Raw genomic sequence first — 18,413 nt, 5'->3', positions numbered from 1 at the left:
TAACATATAGGTTGGATGCTTGTTTGACTTGTAGCGCCAAGTTTCCCCAAGTTAGCCTCTGGGTCATCTCTGGTTTCCCAACCAGCATCTACTGTATTACACTGCTGGGGGGGGGGGGGGGTTGTTGCCTACCAACAGCAGACATCACAACCCCCTTCATAGCCTGGTGGTGAGTTCAGGGCCCCTGCCAGCCAACCATCTACGTGCCAAGTTATTCATTCCAATTAGAGCGGTGTCCCTGGCGCTCAGCGACAGTGGTGGTTCTAGTCATTTAAATATCTGTGTCTCATCCCATTAACACTGGTGCTAAGATGCTTGGATATTATTAATATGTAGCTCATAGTAATGATTTTTATTTAAAAAATGTTTCCCTTTGATTTGGAAGCGAGCTTCTCTTTTTGAAGCACAGCTGTTTGCAGGATGCATGGCGATGAGATAATGTATATTTTTGCTACTGTTTAAGATCAATTACAGTAATATGAGGATGGTGAAACAAAGTGAACCTTGTTTTAGTGCCGCGTCACCGGACCACAGAGCGACTCCTCAGACACTGCGACTCCTCAGTTCATCCTCAGAATTGAGACTGTCTGTCATAATCAGCCAAAGGTTCCTTGTAGTGTGTTTTAGAGGCTGGAGTTTCCATTTTCTCAGAGTTAAAACGCTTTTTCTAATGAAAATGTTAAAAAAAAAAAAAAAAAAAGCCTCATACAGTTATAACATTAAGAAACCAGAAGCTACAACATCTGAATGAAGAACCTGATTGGAGTCACTGATGGTCAAATAACACTCGAACTCTTTAATATTACAAAGCTATCCACAGAGCAGGGACTAAACATTGCTAAAGGTTCTGGATGAAATTACACCCAGATGCATCTGCCATCTATGTAACTCTAACTGTCATAGAAAGCGAGCGTCCAGCCGACGTGAAGTTCACAGACTTCTTCATCTCAGCCGTCTCTTATCCTTATCTTTGTCCGTGTCTCTGTAATGCAGTTTCTCATGGCAACCTGCAGTGAAAGGATGGGTTCACGATTTCTTCAAACAATAATAAGGAGCCTACATGAACACTGACCCAGGTTTTATTTGCTGTAATCAGTCCTCCTGTTTATACTGTCCATGAGTAGATCTTTTCCAAATGCACATTCAATGTACAGGAAGTGATGGGGCCATTTATCCACATGCAGCTGTGATTGACAGTATTTTTTGTGGCTGAGGGTCTGCTTCCTTTCTGCTGTATATCTCTGTGGCTTGTCTGTTGCTCTTCTGTCTGTTATATCATGGAAGTTATTAATCAAATAACATTTAAAAAATACACAGAAAAGCACGTCATGTAGTAACATTTTCAGGTTCGCACTTTTATTTTGGGTGTCTACCAGAGAATGTTTACATGCTTTTAATGTTCAGTATACAAATTATTTTTTCTCTTACTGTCAATTCCTGCAGGTCCTTTAGTGACCCTCTGTCGGCTATCTGTGCTCTGATTGGTCAGCTGGCACCGGCCCATGGTGTTTCTGCAGCAGCTCTGCTGGTGTGTTTGAAACCACAATATATGTCTACATTTTGGGACCTTTAAAGCCATGTTTCATTGTGACTTTCAGCTATGGGTGTGTACAGGTTGTTTTACTGTTTTACTTCAGCTGCCAGAGCTGGACAACATAAAGCTTTCTCACCCCTATAAATGAGTGGAGCTGGTTTATGATCTCCAGTCCCCATCCGACTGAGATCCCATCAGCCAAAATTGCTGGAAACAGTGTGTGGGCTGATGAACTGTGTTTTATCTTGCATTGACAGAACTAATAAAGTTGAGCTATCCATGGTGCTGAGGAGTCACCTTGACATTATGTTCTGTGCTTTTCCATTGAGATCAGTTTCACACAGATTTGGGCTTGGGCTTGCTTGGGCATAAGCCCCAGATGTTTAAAATTCTACTCCAAAAAGTTACCACGTAAGGCTGAAATTGGGGCAAAATTTCCAGGTTTGTTGCAGGAAACTTGCATATAAACAATCCACAGGGCGTGTATTTGACAGGATTTTCCTGAGAATAGAGCATTCGGGATTTGAACATTTCTATCTCACTGGTATGCTCCGATAAAGTGGTGGAACAAAGCGGAGAAAAGGATACAGAAAGGTCCTCAAGTCACCTCCTCCTCCATCCCCCATCCTTTTTTCCCATTTGTTGAGGGAGATCGGTTGAATGCCTCCCCTTGGGCTTGGAGAGGACAAATACTTTATTAGGAAGCTGACGCACTGGTGGTGTAGGGTTTGGAAGACCTGTAGCAACTAGAAGAGAGGGTTTCTTAACTTGCTGCCTTTAAAGTAGAGGAGCACAGCGGTAGGATATTGTGAAGTAACAGGAACTGGCCTGGAAGGAACCATAAGTATGTACCTCTCCCCCCATGTTCATTGTGATCTAGCCAATCAATTATTCCAGGAGGAGGATGATGGGAAGTAAAGTTTACTGGGCATCTCTCGAGGCCCCTTGTGGTGCCTGGACCCCCAGACTGGCCCCACTGACACGGACCAACCACCCCCTGAGAGCTTCAGCGGTCAGGCGTGCACGGCGGCTCACTCCTCGTGGGGGTGTGTTGTCGCTGAGTTGTTGTCACTTGGGTGTTTATCTGTCACATGGCCTTCGTCCTAGGTGTCACAACAGCCTGCACGCGTTCCCTCCCGTCTAACGCAGCTGCAGTTTTCACATTTTATCACTGTGCCTATATTTGAGCTGGACTGAGTATTTTTAAAAACAGCCAGTGAGCCGCCTGTCCGCACAAGCGTGTCGTCTGTTGGGCAGGCCGAAACAAGGCCGTCGCTGGGCTTCTTGCGGACTCTCGCGCGCCCCTTCATCAGCCAAGATATGATATGATTTGGTGACAAGGAAGCCAATCTGATAGAGCTTTCACAGGCACACCGTTGCATGGACATTACATGTGAATGCTACAGAGTTTAATGCGCCACACTATTTACCAGCCATGGAGAGAGAAGTACTCAGATCATTCACTTCCGTAAAGACACTGAGTGTAAAAGTTTGACTTCAGTGGATGCACAGCAAAGGTAAATGTAGTCATTATGCAGAATGAGCTTGCTCAGAATCAAATGATCAACATCACAGATGTATTCACATGCATTATGCATTAAAGGAATATCTCGGCAATGTTGATGAACCACTCCTTTAATACCGGTGTTTGTCATCACACATGAACTACTTAACATTATCTGTAACTGCAGAAGCTTCAATCTTAATTAAGCTGCCTGTTTACAATCAAGTCCCAAAACTGTTGGAACAATTAGAAAATACACATTTAAACCCAGGTTGTCATTGAAATCAGTTTTGGAACCTAGATATGCCCCTGTATCTTTGATCAAGAGGCGAGGCCAACTTAAAGAAGAGAAATAAATTATTGTATTTAATTATTGTTATAAAAATAAATATAATATAATATAATATAATATAATATAATATAATATAATATAATATAATATAATATAATATAATATAATATAATACAAAAAGATGTCACCTATAATACGGTACAGTGAGTGGATTTATGCAAGTCATCCGTAATGATGTAGCACTAATAAAACGCTGATGATTTTTCCTCTCAACGACCCCCCACTGGTCCCTCGACCCCAGGGAACCATGAGGCCCAGACAGTAGTTAGTAATGTCTCTGGTCCTTTTTAGATACTCGGCTTTGGGCTTCATCTCGCGGTGAGCTGGAATGCTTGGAGCGTTTCAGTGTCATCCGAGTGTCTGTCTGACCAGAGCTTTGCGCGCAGCACCACCTCTGCCTGGAGACTGAGGAACCCTCAGTCAGGGGGGGTGGGGGATGGGGGGGGGGGGTCCATCTCTTCCGCTTCTTTTCTGCCAGACACCCAATGTAAACCTAAACCTGCCGGTGCTGCTATGAAGTCCGAGCAAAGCTCCGTGGAGACACCGGCGACTCTCCGGGGGATCGAGAGCCTGCTCCAAAAGCTAGCGCACGGAAAGGAGGATGAGCCGGAGAAGCAAGGCGAACGCACGGACGTCGATCTGAAGTCAGCGGACGTGCGCACAAGCGTTGCCAAGCCAGTGAAAGACTGTCTTTTGGGTGAAAGAAACCAAATGTCTGCCCCTGTTAAAAGCAGCGACTCCGGTGATCTGTGCGTAACGGAACCAAACCGCGAGCCGCCGATTAAAACCACGAATGAAACTCGGAGGAAAGAGGATTCTGGTGTCGGGAAATGTGCAGAAGATGCAGAGGATGGCCCCACTGGTCCGGTCTCATCACCACGCCGTCCTGGTCTTAAAGCCATGTCAGAGGACCGCCTCAAATCGGGAGACGAAGGCGAGCGCGACGTGCCCAAAAAAGAAGAAAGCGCAACGGGCGATGAGGATTTACATCGTGGCGGTAACTATTGGAGCGGGAGAACTGAGTCGGATGACTATGAGGATGATGATGATGATGATGATGATGATGATGATGATGATGATGATGATGATGACGAGGTAACTTTGGTGCTTTCCGCCGGCTGCGTCCCGTGCGTAACGGAGGACGAGTCCCATTACATTACCACGCACGAGATCCAGCTCTCGGAACTTTCTGATGATGAGGGGGACTACGACCTCGGGGCGGGCTCCTCCGCCAGCTGGGACATCGAGGATGGCAACCAGGTGTACTCCTTTGTCGATTACGCCTCTTTCGACGGTGATGGAGCGGCGGGGGAGACGGGGAACGGCCGCCAGCCTCGCTCTCCGGGCGCAGCAGCGGTCAGCACTCTGCTTGAAAGTGATCCGTGCCACGCGGCCAAGTTCGCCAGCTCAGATGAGAGTGCGTCAAAGCAGCAGCAGTGCAGTGGCAACAGTGCTGGGCAGATCCACCTGTCAATCAGAACCACTTCGCGAGCTATAAATGACCCTGGCAACGTCCAAGAACAGGGAAATATCCTTTATCATGCCAGGCGCTCCGGAGACATGAGCCGCTATGTGTTTAGGGGAGTTGATGGGAAGGCAGAGACGTTGTGTGACAGGGCGAAGTGTTTCATAGCCGCGCCCGGACGCATACACTTTGGCCGCAAATTGAGGGGAAAAGAGGTCACCGGGTATTCCAGCGGCGCGTCCAGCGCTGTCAGCGAGCTGGACGATGCTGACAAGGAGGTGCGCAACCTGACAGCCAGAGCCTTCAAGAGCCTGGCGTACCCTTACTTTGATGCCATTAATTTCAGCACCTCCAGTGAGTCATCCGCTTCAGAGCATGGCCTAGGGATAAACAGGTGGTCCACGTTTGTCGACCTGAAATATGGCAACATGAATTTGTCGCAGGGACTGGACAAAAGTGTCGTTTCCCATCAAAACTCTACGGCCTCATTTGAAATCGCAAAGAATGTGGAGAACAGGGGTTATAAGGGCATTGCACCAGCAAGCTTCCAACCGCCCACCGGCAAGATCTTCACCCTGAGTGGGAATCCCCACGGCGCATCGTCGTCCACAAAGAAAATAGAGCTGATGGGGAAATTCAGCCAGGGCCACAGTGGGGTCATCAGACTGACCGAGACTCTGAATTTTCGCTGCAATGTCAAATCGGGAATGTCTGAGGCAGAAAGACGCACTAACTTTGCACAAAACGCAGCAGGATCACGTTCCACGGATGAAGTTACCAACACTTTGCCAAGCAGCCAGAGGAGAGGGGCCAGCCAGCCGCCCACTAAAACCATGGAAGACACACACAAGAAAGCCATATTCGCCTCGAGCCTCCTCAAAAATGTGATTTCGAAGAAGATGCAGTTCGAGCAGGAGCGCAAGATGGAAAGAGGGGAGATCAGTGAGCCGCATCAGACGTCTTCCCCGTGCTTTGTGCACCAGGAGAGCGACGGCCACAGGGGGAAGGGGAGCAGGGAGCTGCACAGACAGGGCTCCAGGTTCTCTGAGAGCAGTTCTGACTACGCCATAATGTGCGTGGATGAATTAGGGGACTTCGTGGACAGCGGCTCATGTGATACCAAGAGCGACTCCCGGAGACAAGACACGGCCGCTCCCGCACCAGAAACTAATTTGGAGCACGCAAATGAAGCTGGAATCGATGCTAAAAAAGGCGCATTGGAAGCGTCCAAAAGCACGCTGCTTCGCAGCCAAAATAGCGCGTTCAGATGCTGGAAGGACGAGGAGCTAGAGTTTCAAAAGGATCATAAAAACGATCAAACTCCGCAGGAGAAGCCGCCTTCAGTTAACGTCAAAGAGGGCGAGGGGGATCAGTACTCATCGTGCAGCGGCAAACTGACAAAAATGTCACATTTGTTTGTGCCAAGTATCCAACTGCTGCCCAGTGACGGAGAAGTCGGACAGCAGCTGCAGGACGGGAATTATTCTCCGTGTGGACACGGAGGAGGGATTAAACTGCGCTCTGACAACACTTTATACATCCAAGACACCAGGAGTGTGGCTACATCGAAATCTCCGGAGATTAAAATTAATTTAAGGAGCGTCAGAAACAATAAAACGGAGCCTTTTGGCGTCTCCAAACTGCGCGCGCCTAATATAGGCTGTAACGCAGCCAGCCTCATCAGAACAGATGACTTCAAGTGCCAGGCGCTGGCTGCAGCTTTCAAGGGTGAGTCTTCAGACAAAGTTCCGCACTTCATGGTCAGAGACATTAGAGATAACAAAGGAAAGCTGCAGACGCCCATACACCAAGTGAGAGACGTGCGTAAATTGGTGAAAAGTTCTTATCACTTTGTTTCCTTAGATAACAACGACAATAAATCCAGCGTTGCCTCCGGTGACAGCCAGGCAGAGCAGAGGAAGCAAATCACCTATCGCAACCCCAATTCTGTGTCCCCTATAGTGATAAAATGTCAGTCTGTCAATACAAACAGTAACGGAAAACTTAACGAGTTGTCTAATAGGGATCTGTTCGATGTAGACAGGTCGTCTCCAGAGGGCGCTAAAAGTGCGCCACTGCAAAAGGCAGCAGGGAGAGCGCCCATAGGTAACTCCAACAATCCCTCAGAGGGAGACACTGGATTGAAAACCGAAAGCAGAATAGCTCCAAAGAGGCAGGAAAAAATAACAGACATCATGGAGAAGAAACCTGAATCCAAGATGGCCAACCAGGGGGCTTTGGAAAAACTCCAGGCTGCCGTGAAAACAATGGAGCAGCTCTATGTCTTTGAGAGGAATGAATGGAAAAGGAAGAATGAGCCCCGGCCCCTGACAGACAGCCATGTGCTTTCACTGATAAGCAGTGATGAGCATGGAGGACCTGAGGAGGAAGGAGCGATAGGGTCCAACGTGGCCAAGACGCCACCAGCGGTGGCAGCGTCCCCCGCCGCTGACAGCCTGCTGAGGCGAGAGGACAAACCCTTTCAAAGTCCTGGCAGCCGAGATGAGAGACTAGTTACTAAGTCGCTGCAAACCCCCAGTGCCACAGGAAGTAAAAACCTGTTCAGTCTCAGTTCTAGCTTCAAGGCCTCGACAACCCAAAAAACACCCCAGCCAAGCGCTGTCACATCAGCTCCTTTCAGCAACAAATGCTTTGTCCCAAAGTCTCAAAAACTGCCTGCATCCTTGAAAGTCAGCCAGCCGAGGGTAAGTGGACATGAAGGAGATGGATCAAAGGAGTCAGAGAGGTCCATGCAGGAACTCTCGAGCGCCTCGGCTGACAGTGAGAACTACCTCACCATTCCAGTCAAGTCCCACGCCAGCAGCAACAAGCAAGCCTCGTCCACATTTACAACCCAGACACATCCAACCACACCTTCAGGACACTTGGAATCCAGCTCCAGGGGACAGGACGACCACAACCAGTCCCCTAAACGGTCCAGCACTGTGATGGAGACACACTCCCCAGAGGTCGCTCCTGCCACCATCTACCACTCCATGCCATTTGGCATGGCCACCAATCAGCCTCAGCTGTACTGTTTCTCCCCAGCAATCACCCCCACACCCACACTGGACCCCTTCCAGACCACTCAGAGGAAGATGCTCCTTGATCCCACCACTGGAAACTACTACCTGGTGGACACTCCTGTGCAGCCGACCACCAAGCGCCTTTTTGACCCTGAGACAGGCCAGTATGTGGACGTGCCCATGCAGCAACCTCCTATGACCCCAGTTCCAATGCAAATGTCACCTTTGGCCCTCAGTCCAGGAGCATATGGACACACTTACATGATCTACCCAGGCTTCATGCCAACGCCATCTATGATCCCAGCACGGACACTGGTGCAGTCGCAGATGTCGATGCAGTCGGAGATGGATGGTGTGGAGAAAGCCTCAGCGCAGCAGAATGAGGGGATGTACATGGAGAGTCCCTTCTACATGACCACTGGGAAGTCTCCCCAGGCGACCTCCGGGGGTCAACAGCAGGCCACTGCCAACAGGCAGCCGCAGGGCTTCGCCAGCATCAAGCAGCCGGTCGTCAGCATCACCTCCCAGCAAGGGCCCCGGATCATTGCCCCACCCTCGTTTGATGGGACCACCATGAGCTTTGTGGTGGAGCACAGATGAATGGCAACTTACCTGGGCAGGTGAGAAATTCTGACTGTTTAACAGTTCACCTGTTTAGTATCAGGAATGAATGGGTCTGAATGAACCAGGATGATATATTTAGATTTACCTTGCCAGGGCTCAAGCAATTTTGGGTTTGACCAGCCGGCGTACTTTAAAAGTTGAATGTAAGAATAGGCCACCTGTCATACTCAAAACAAAAAGAGGGCAGCCAGGGTAACTGCTTACTGCTGGTAACCATAGCTCCGCTGTGGGAGTGTTGATAGTTTACACCGCTAGCACAGGAGCTCTGGACCAGGACAGGGCAGGGCAAGCTGGTTAGCACACTAACTTCAGAAGACATCTCTGCAACACAGTACGTAAATGTCCGACATAATGTCAAACTGTTATTTCTTCACATTCTGTTGATCATTTAGGCAATCAACAGGCGAATGTTTTTTTGAAACAAAATGACGGCTCCTCAAGAGGTTAGCTTCGAAGTTGCTTTGGCATCCGATATGTCAGAACTGGAGAGTATATTTCATTGAAAGAAGAGCAAAACACAGCACTGAAAAGTTTTCTTGATGGAAAAGATGTTTCACTCTTCTCTCAACTGGCTTTGGTAAAAGTTTGATTTATCAACTGTCTCCGCTGTTGGCGCTCTATTACTCCGTGATATGGTTTTGTTAACCTTTTTAGTTGAGTTTAGCTAATGATTTTTACAAAATGATGGAACCAAAAACATCTGAATTGGTTTACTTTTAATAGACTGCCATGCACTCTTTTGTGTCTCACAAACCTAAATATGATGCACAAGTGACCTAACGCTTTGCATATGTTTCCTTTCTTGTCTTGTTCTGTTATTATCGTTCAACCAAGATGCTTAATCGATCTTGTTGTTGTTGTTGTTGTTCTTCTTTTTCTACTGTTACTACTACTATTTCTAATAGTAGGTACAGTTACTTGATATTGAAATGTCATTCTCGAACTGAATTTCAGCAGTTGGCGAAAACATTTTCGCCACCTGCTACATCTGGTTATCGCTGGTAGTAAGAAAGTAGGCACTGATCCTTTACACTATCAAAAATAGCAGTGTGACATTACATTAAAACAAAATATATGTTACAAGAAAAAGTACTGCATTCAAAATTCTACTTTGCAGAAAAGAAGTAACAGAGAAGAACTAAAAAAGACAGAGAAAACTGGTATTGATACTCTTTAATATAGCTTGAAAATAAAACATGCGTCAACGTAGGGGACACCTTTTATTTTATTTCATTGTGATATATTTCTCCTCCATGTTTCCTTTTAGCTTGGATGTCACACAAGAGTGAGACTTGAGCAGCCCAATTACCTTTCCGGCTGGCCAGGTACCCCTCCAGCCTGTCAGACTGTCCGCATTAGCCAAAATTCTCTTGTTAGCATCAGGTGTCACTCTGGTGTGACCTTAGAGCCGAAATGAACCTGAGCCTTGTGTCTGAGGAGGTGTCTCTTTCCATTTCTGCCTCTTAGGAGCTGCCATTTCTGCTCCCATGTGCTCTTTCGCGAGATGAATGAACATTTCTAATTATACAACTGCGGTACTAACTTTAGAGTTTCGATTCAAAGTTTCAGTGTGAAATGCTGAAACACTTAAAAACATATGGAATTATAAAATAAACAATCGTATGAATAAAGAGCCTCTCTTTCAGCGCTAGCCAGCTATGAGCAGCTACAGAGGCTGTGCTCCCTGTTGTGCCTGGCTCTCCTCACATAACACTCAGCAACATGTATGTTGTGTTTTGATAGAAAGAACCCTAGTGGCTGAAATGACATACTGTGCATTCAAAAAAAAAAAAAAAAAGGAGTTGTTGTCAACTCTGTTATCAAGAGAAGTAACAGGATGAAATAACATTTTGATAGGGAGCTGAGTATTAAACATTTATTGAATTATTTTGCAATTCATATCCTTATTGATACCTCTGTCTGGTTCATTTTTAACATGTTGAACACTTCTCAGCTCAAAAGTGCAGTAAATACAGAAGGCAATCAACCAATTGCGTCCTTGGATTCAACATGTATGAAAAAGGAGGAGACACCATGTGATTGTAAAGTTTGCAACTGAGCACCTCAACGGGCGCTAGCACTCACAAGCTAGTCTGCGAATCCCGATATCACAGCAGCGATACAGAGGATTATATTGATATTAGATTCTTCACGGGCGAGGTGTCTGAATGCATGTGTGTGGTGTGGTGGGCATAGTGTGTGCGGGAGTAAAAGGTCAGGCGATGGCAGGTGTTTGTTATGTGTATACACACTGCCTGCTTCAGCTGCTGCCGGACATCAAGAGGCTGCCTGGCGGGCCAGTGTCGCAGCGGGGTCAGCCGTCTTTTTATAGGAACAGTCATTTAAAGACTGAGAGAGTGAGAAGCCAGGTTCACATGGCTTCTGATCAGCAATTGCATAAACACACCACGCAACATAGCAGCAGATAGCCTCAGCTGCACTGTGGGTCAACGTTCGGAGTTCCCCTTCTCATCTGAGAATGACACCAACATACTGGAGGGCTCAGCAATGTTTATAAAGTAAACAGATGGGCTGGATGCTGACCGTCTAGAGGCTAAAGGAACGGGCTCTGGAATGGAAGGTACTTTAAATCATACATGCAAAAATGTGGGGTGAGGATAGTCAACGAACAATGATCGTGTACCTCAACAGCTACTGTCATGGTGCCTTTGGGTGTGGAATCACCTCTCACATACGTCATTAGAACCCTTTCCCAGGACGATGTGCAATCCTGAGTATTTGAAGACTTTTTTTACATTTTGTTCTGTCATAAAGTACGTCAGTAAATATGCGACTTGTGACTAGGGTCACCCCCTTAGGCTTTCTGTCGAGGACGATGCTAACTTCCAGGTTAGCCTACAAAAATACATCACGTGTTTTGATTACTGTTTGTCTCCTGAATAAAAAAATATACGGAAGTTTGTTGATGTGAAAACTAAGTGGGCACTGATTAGTCTGCAGTGGCAAAATCTGAGAGTGTAGATGAACAGCTTCATGAGCACAGAGCGTGGTATTATGAAAGCAGATGCAGAATTGTGATTGTGACAATGTTTTGATCCCTCAATAGAAATGATGTGACTACATCTGACACCATCTGGTCAACCATTTTGGATCAGACCGGAATATGTCAATAAGAGATCTGATGAATGATTGATGGCCTCCACAGAAGCTGTTTTTATACTGGGCAGCAAGCTGCCAATTTGGCCATCATTTTTGTCTGTGGATTTAGACAGAGGGTGGTAAATTGGGGGTCTGTTTTTGTCTGCCAATTTGCTGCCTCCATTGCTATCTCAATCCGAGACATTAATGTGCCGGCTATTGCGTGAGATGTGCGGAGGTGTCGATGATGTGCACTGTTGTGCGACCCACAGCTAGGCAGTTTTAAAACTAGGAAACAGCCGATCACAGCAGTCAGGCCATCACTTAATCTCCGGACATCAAGATGAGCAACAGGACAGCCGCTGAGGTCCAGGAGATGCTATCTTCTCCTCAGTCTCTGTAGCTGCCTTCAATGTCTGCTTGTTGTTGTAGTGGCAAGCTATGAACGGCTGCTAGTTTCAAATTAAAAGCCCCCTGCTAAGAACCCAGTTCTAAACTCCAAAGGGGTGCAATGTAGAGCTCTTATTTTGAAGACAAATTTGTTGTCATTGTTCACTGCCCAACTTTGTGCTTCACATCATGTCACATGTTTACGCCTACCCCAGTGGCGGCCAAGTGGCAGCTTTTGGAAAAGGGGGAATATTACGCCTCCCTTTTCGAAAGACAGGGCGGCACATTGCCTAGAGAGCGAATCTTACTGATTTTGATGATCCTCCGACTTCTTCATTATGAAATTGACAAGTTTTTATTTCTGTGAAATAGCCGAAAAAAAATTGGACTGATAGCCATGTAATTTGGTAGATATATCAATTTATCAATCCTAATGACTTTATACCCAGGCCAACATTGTAATCTGCCTATTATTTTGTTTTATGACCCCATGCTTGCATAACTAATAATAATCCCCCCATCTTCAGCTGTACTCTGTTTTTAGATACAGTTACCAAATGTCAGCATGCTAACATGATGCTAACATGCTATGATGGAGAAAATGGTTAAATTTTGCGTTAAACATCAGCATGTTAGCATTGTCAGCATTTTAGCATGCATCATGGAGCTGCTAGCATGGCTGTAGACAGGTAAACTGTAGTCACTAGTTTCAGTGTCAGCATTTATTTTTTCCAGAGGTCGGAATGATAGACGTAACAACATTTTTACGTGGGACAGGTGTATTCCACAATACCAGTTTTCATCACAAAGTGGTCACTAACTTTAAGACTAACATGGTCAATTATTTGATCAGCTGTATCCCCGATTAAATTTGGTGTTCACTTGAGGTTTGTTTCTGAAATCGGTTGTGAGACGGGAACAATAGGACTCCTATGATAAACATGGTTAAGTCCAGTATGTAAACCAACCTACAGTTTGTTTGATAAGCCATTAGACTGGATTTGCTGGCTCATATCTTGTCTGCTACACGGAACCTGTCACACCCACATACCCGCACAATATTTTCCTTATTGTTCTCACAGGAACTAACTGTTCCTTCTTGGATAAACCAGGATGCAGCATTTGGTTTCTCTTTGTAAGGACAGAGACACACAGATAGAGACAGATCACAGGATACAAAATGCACAACTTTCACTAACAAAGAGGACAGGTTGTGAAAGTCTTTTAGAAAACAGTTGACTCCATCCAAGGCCAAAAGCCTAAGGTGATTTCCTGTTTGAAGTGTTGGCGTACTGTCTTCTCAGCTTCATGCCGCACTCAGAGAAACTAAAGCTCTTCTGTCTGGACCGTCAGCAGCTAGTGTGTGTTGTCATGTTTATCATACTTTGTAAATGTTTTATGAATACTGTGTAGTTTATCTTCAAGCATTATTTAGATGGTCATTATGAAGCTACAACCAATGTTTATAAACCTCTACGACAGTGTAATAACTACTGACCAAAGTCCAATTAACTGTAACTTCACCATTTAAGTCATGGCAGCTTTAGCTGCAGATTAATACCTGAAATGTATCAACAGCAGTCGTGACCAACAAACAATAACACTGGAGTAAAACACACAAGATTCCTTATTTATGACAATCCAACTGCTGTGGTGGCTCTGCTGGAGCACGGTCTGTAAAGCTAGTATGTGTTGTAGTTAGGCAGTGCATATGGTTTTGCTGACCTGTTTAATTGAGTTTAGCTGACAATAACGAGAGATAGAGAGCCTTTCTTACAATAATCTGAAACCAAAACATCTCAATTTCTTGAATTTTGATAGACAGTCATGCTCTAATCTAAATATGATGAACAAGTGACCTTACCCTCTGCATGTTTCTTTTCTTGTCTTGTTCTGTTATTCTCATGCACCCAAGGTGGCTGATTGTTGTTCTTCTTCTTTCTCCACTATTACTATTTCTAATAGTGTGTACAGTTACTTGAGATTTAAATTTAATTCTCGAGCTGAAATTCAGCAGTTGATGAAAACATTTCACCACCTGCTACGTCTAGCACACTGATCCGTTACACTTTTAAAAATAGCAGTGCCACATTATATTAAAATAGAATATATGTTACAAGAAAAAGTACTGCATTGAAAATTGTACTTAACAGAGAAGAATTAACAGAGAAGAAATACAAAAGACAGAGAAAACTGATATTGATACCCCCTGATAAAAAATGAAAGAAAAATAAGTGTCAGTGTAGGGGACATTATTATTTTATTTTATTGTGATATATTTCTGCTTCCATGTTTTCTTTATGATTTTATGTCACACAAGAGTGAGACTTGAGCAGCTCAATTACCTTTCTGGCTTGCCAGGTACCCATGTCATGCTGGTTGAGTGCAGGCTCTAGCGGTCTGTTGGATGGTCCATCATTTCGGATCAGAATGGAATATGTCAACAAGAGATCTGATGAATGTATGTAAGACATTGATGGCTGCTACAGAGCATGAATCCTACTGATTTTGATGATCTCCCCACTTCTTCATTATGAAGTTGACCATTTTGTTTTATAGTGAAATGTCCAAACAAAAATTGGACTGATAGCCATGGAATTTGGTAGATTTGGTGGTCACTAACATCAAGACTAACATTGCCAGTTTTTCAGCTTTTTCCTCGATAAAATCGGTTGTTTATTTGAGGTTTTTTAATGAAATGTGTTAAAGTGAGACAGGAACTATATGAATCCTATTATAAACACGGTTAAAGTAAAACTCTCGCCAAAAAGCAACCTATGCTTTATATGTGAATATATATGAGTCAAACCTTAATGTAAAAGCATAATTATGACAAAAGAGGCACTTTTAAGATTTACTGTAGTTTCGTTTTTGGGCAAGTTAATTTTCACTGGAGTGCAGGGGCACTCTTACGCTAAGAACTAAGAAGGCTAGACACAATGTATAACTTTTCTTGTAGTATCACCAGGGTCTCTACACATGTACACAGAGTTTACAAAAAAGAAGGTTTTTGGACGACTCACGTTAGCAGATGCATCTCCGGTGCGCTGCCATCATGGCAGACAAAAAGTGTCGATCCCCAAGTGCGACCAAACAGGCAGGAGGTCCACCATTACTCTCCTTCCTGTTAGGTCACTCTAGGGAGGCATGGGTTGCTTTTTGGTGAGTGTTTCTCTTTAAGTCAAGGTGTGCAAACCACTGTAGCCACACCCACATGCCAGCATAATGTTTTGCTCATCATTCCCACAGCAACTAACTGTTGTTGCTTCCTGGTTTATACCAGGAAGCAACATTTAGTTTCTCTTTCTAAGGACGGAGTTACACAGAGACAGATTACAGGATACAAAACACACAACTTTCACTGACAAAGAGGACAGAAGAAGAAGGGGATACTCGGAATACTGTGATACTGCTACTTCCACTGGTTGCAAAAGTCTTATAGAAGAGAGACGACTCCAAACCAAGGTCAAAAGCTGTGTGTTGGTGTACTGTCTTCTTAACGTCTCTTAGAAATGGCTGCTCGGCTGTCAGAGTCAGAGTTGAATTATTCTTGTCCAATCTGTCGAGACATCTTCAGAGATCCTGTTTTGCTGACATGTTGCCACAGCTTCTGTAAAGACTGTCTGCAGAACTGGTGGGCAGAGAAACTGATTCGCGAGTGTCCAGTTTGTAAAAGAAGATCTTCAAAAAGTGACCCACCCCGAAACTTGGCCTTAAAGAACCTGTGTGAAGCCTTTGTACAAGATCTTTCTCTTGCTTCTGCAAGATGTGAGGCTATGTGCAGTCTGCACTCAGAGAAACTAAAGCTCTTTTGTCTGGACCATAAGCAGCCAGTGTGTGTTGTCTGTCGAGATTCAAAAACACACGTTAAGCACAGATTCAGACCCATCGATGAAGCCGCACAGGATTACAAGGCGGAGCTCAGGAAATCCCTGAAGCCTTTACAAGAGAAAGTGGAGCACCTCCATCAAGTTAAATTTAACTTTGAACTAACACAGTCACACATCGTGGGTCAGGCTCTGGACACAGAGATGCAGATTAGGGAAGAATTTAAGAGGCTTAAGTGTTTTTTAGAAAAAGAAGAGGGGGCTAGGATCACTGCACTGAAGGAGGAAGAGGGGCAGAAGATCAGGGTGATGGGGCAGAAGATTCAGGCTCTGAGCAGAGAGATCAAGGCTCTCACAGACACAATCAGAGCCACAGAGAAGGAGCTGAATAGTGAATGCATCCCATTCCTGCAGAATTACAAGGCTGCAGTGCAAAGAGTCCAGCAGCGCCCCCTGCTGGCTGATCCATCACTGGGCCCAGGAGCACTCATAGATGTGGCAAAACACCTTGGCAATCTAACCTACAACATCTGGAACAAGTTGAAGGAGACGGTTACGTATTCTCCTGTGATCCTGGATCCAAACACAGCATGTCCTTACCTTGATGTTTCTGATGATCTGAAAAGTGTGACCTACAGAGATAGTGAGAGAGCGCTTCCACAAAACCCAGAAAGATTTACATGCTACCCCACCGTCCTTGGATCGGAGGGCTTTAACTCAGGGACTCACAGCTGGAATATTGAAGTTACAAATGATGCAGATTGGGCAGTGGGTGTGGTAGCAGAGTCTATTGTGAGGAAGGGAGAGATTCTGACTGGAGACTGGGAAATCTGGTTTAAAAATGGTGAATACAGAGCGTACTCTCCACCACATACAGACAAAGTTCTCCCAGTGAAGAACCAGATCAGGAGGATCAGAGTGCGTCTGGACTGGAACAGAGGAAAGCTGTCATTCTCTGACCCAGATACCATCACAGACATATACACCTTCTCACAGACTTTTTCTGAGAGGCTGTTTCCATTCATTAACACACTAGATACCAAGCCACCGAGGATAATACCTGTGAAAGTCACCACAAAGTTGGAGGTGTAGATGATTATGTTAATCAAGGTAATTATTATCTGGATGATTACGATGGTGAGATGCATATTTCCGCTTGCTTTGCTACTTATTTTGTTGAATCCCCACATTCACAATATGTCAACTATGCTACTCATCAACTTATATGTGCGTTCCTATTTGTGTGATTGGAACAATATTTGTTGATTTTGTTATGAACTGGAGCTTTGCAAGTCAGTAGAGAATGCATGACATGTTTTGTGTCATCATATAAAGAGTGCAGACTTAACACCCTGAGTTGTTAAGCTCAGAACATGTTTTAGCATAAGTAAGTGATAGAAAAGATAACGTGTCTCTGTCAAATCAAACCTGCCGCTGTGTTTTATTTGCACGCATTTACTAAAGTTCCCGCATTTTGCCATCCTGAATGATAAACTGAAATGAGTAAGCAAATGAGTTGCTTTTTGTAGGATGCCACACATGAACACATTTGTACTAAAACTCGACAATTCAAATTTCAATTTATTTTACAGATTTAAAAATGTGTAAAACAATAAATGACAAATAAAATCAACTGATAGATCATTTCCAGTGTTCTCAAGTGGAAACCTGTGTAATTAGATTCAATTGCATATATAATGGTCTGTCGCCTATAAATGTTTTGAAGTGTTTTGTACACATTGATTGCTAGAGAATTGTCGTGTTTATACAGCAAAATCAATTAAAATAAAATGTAAAGAACAAAAACATACAAGGGAATATGAAATAGACCATTTTTAAACTGGCAGACAATGTGCTAGCTAAAATGGACATTTCAGTTGGACTTGTGTAACTACTTAGAACAATTTTCATTGGTAAATTTAGAGTGAATTAAACTTTAGTGAATCATCATTTATAATGATGACAAACAATGAAATGGTTTACAAATGATTTATTAAACAACTGTTAACCGTAAAGTTGCAACTGATGTTGATCATACTCTGTAAATGTTTCATAAATACTGTATAGTTTGTCTTTAAGCATTAGATGGTCATTATGAAGCTACAACCAATGTTTATAAACAGTGTAATAACCACTGATCAAAGTTTGATTAACTGTAACTTTTTTTAACGATGGTTCTAATAAAGTGTTAATTGGACTTTGGCTTTTGATTTTGATTTGTCATGGGAGCTTTAGCCACTGCCTAATACCTGAAATGTGTCAACAGTAGTCATGACTAACACACAATAACTTATTCATGACAATCTGACCGCTGTGGAGGCTCTACTTGACCACACTCTGCAGAGGAAGTATGTATGGTAGTGAAGCAAATGCAGTGCTCTCATATTGCGGCACTGCAATCCAAAGTTATCCAGCAACACACTGTTTTAATCAAATATTTACAGATCGACATACTAGGTAGAACAACTCAGGGTTTTAGCATTTTAAAATATGTACAAAGTTTCAACTCTATTGAAAGTAAATCTGGAGAATTATAATGTGGGTTTTGGGTGTTTATGGTGTGTTCAATATCATTTAGTGTTTGTTTTTTCT

At 44.2% G+C, this 18,413-nt stretch overlaps 2 protein-coding genes and 1 long non-coding RNA gene across 3 annotated transcripts; 2 read left to right on the top strand and 1 right to left on the bottom strand.

Moving 5' to 3' along the window:
* Nucleotides 1-776: 776 nt before the first annotated feature.
* On the bottom strand, nucleotides 777-3,598 carry LOC119027473. The gene is made up of 2 exons (XR_005077385.1): nucleotides 2,123-3,598; nucleotides 777-1,267 (listed from the first exon to the last, which is right to left on the bottom strand). It is a non-coding gene; the product is annotated as an uncharacterized LOC119027473 (long non-coding RNA).
* Nucleotides 3,599-3,849: 251 nt separating this feature from the next.
* c10h4orf54 (chromosome 10 C4orf54 homolog) lies at nucleotides 3,850-8,483 on the top strand. The gene has a single exon (XM_037113315.1). It carries the CDS (start codon nucleotides 3,904-3,906, stop codon nucleotides 8,479-8,481), a length of 4,578 nt encoding a protein of 1,525 aa, XP_036969210.1. The 5' UTR covers nucleotides 3,850-3,903; the 3' UTR covers nucleotides 8,482-8,483.
* A 6,611-nt stretch (nucleotides 8,484-15,094) lies between these two features.
* Nucleotides 15,095-18,174, top strand: LOC119027837 (zinc-binding protein A33-like). Its single transcript, XM_037113316.1, has one exon. It carries the CDS (start codon nucleotides 15,507-15,509, stop codon nucleotides 16,911-16,913), a length of 1,407 nt encoding a protein of 468 aa, XP_036969211.1. The 5' UTR covers nucleotides 15,095-15,506; the 3' UTR covers nucleotides 16,914-18,174.
* The last annotated feature ends 239 nt before the right edge of the window (nucleotides 18,175-18,413 follow it).

This window comes from Acanthopagrus latus, chromosome 10, assembly GCF_904848185.1.
Source record: "Acanthopagrus latus isolate v.2019 chromosome 10, fAcaLat1.1, whole genome shotgun sequence".
In the NCBI taxonomy this organism is placed as follows: domain Eukaryota; kingdom Metazoa; phylum Chordata; class Actinopteri; order Spariformes; family Sparidae; genus Acanthopagrus; species Acanthopagrus latus.
The sequence above is the reverse complement of the archived record's forward strand: the minus strand, read 5'-3'. Positions and strand labels throughout refer to the sequence as shown.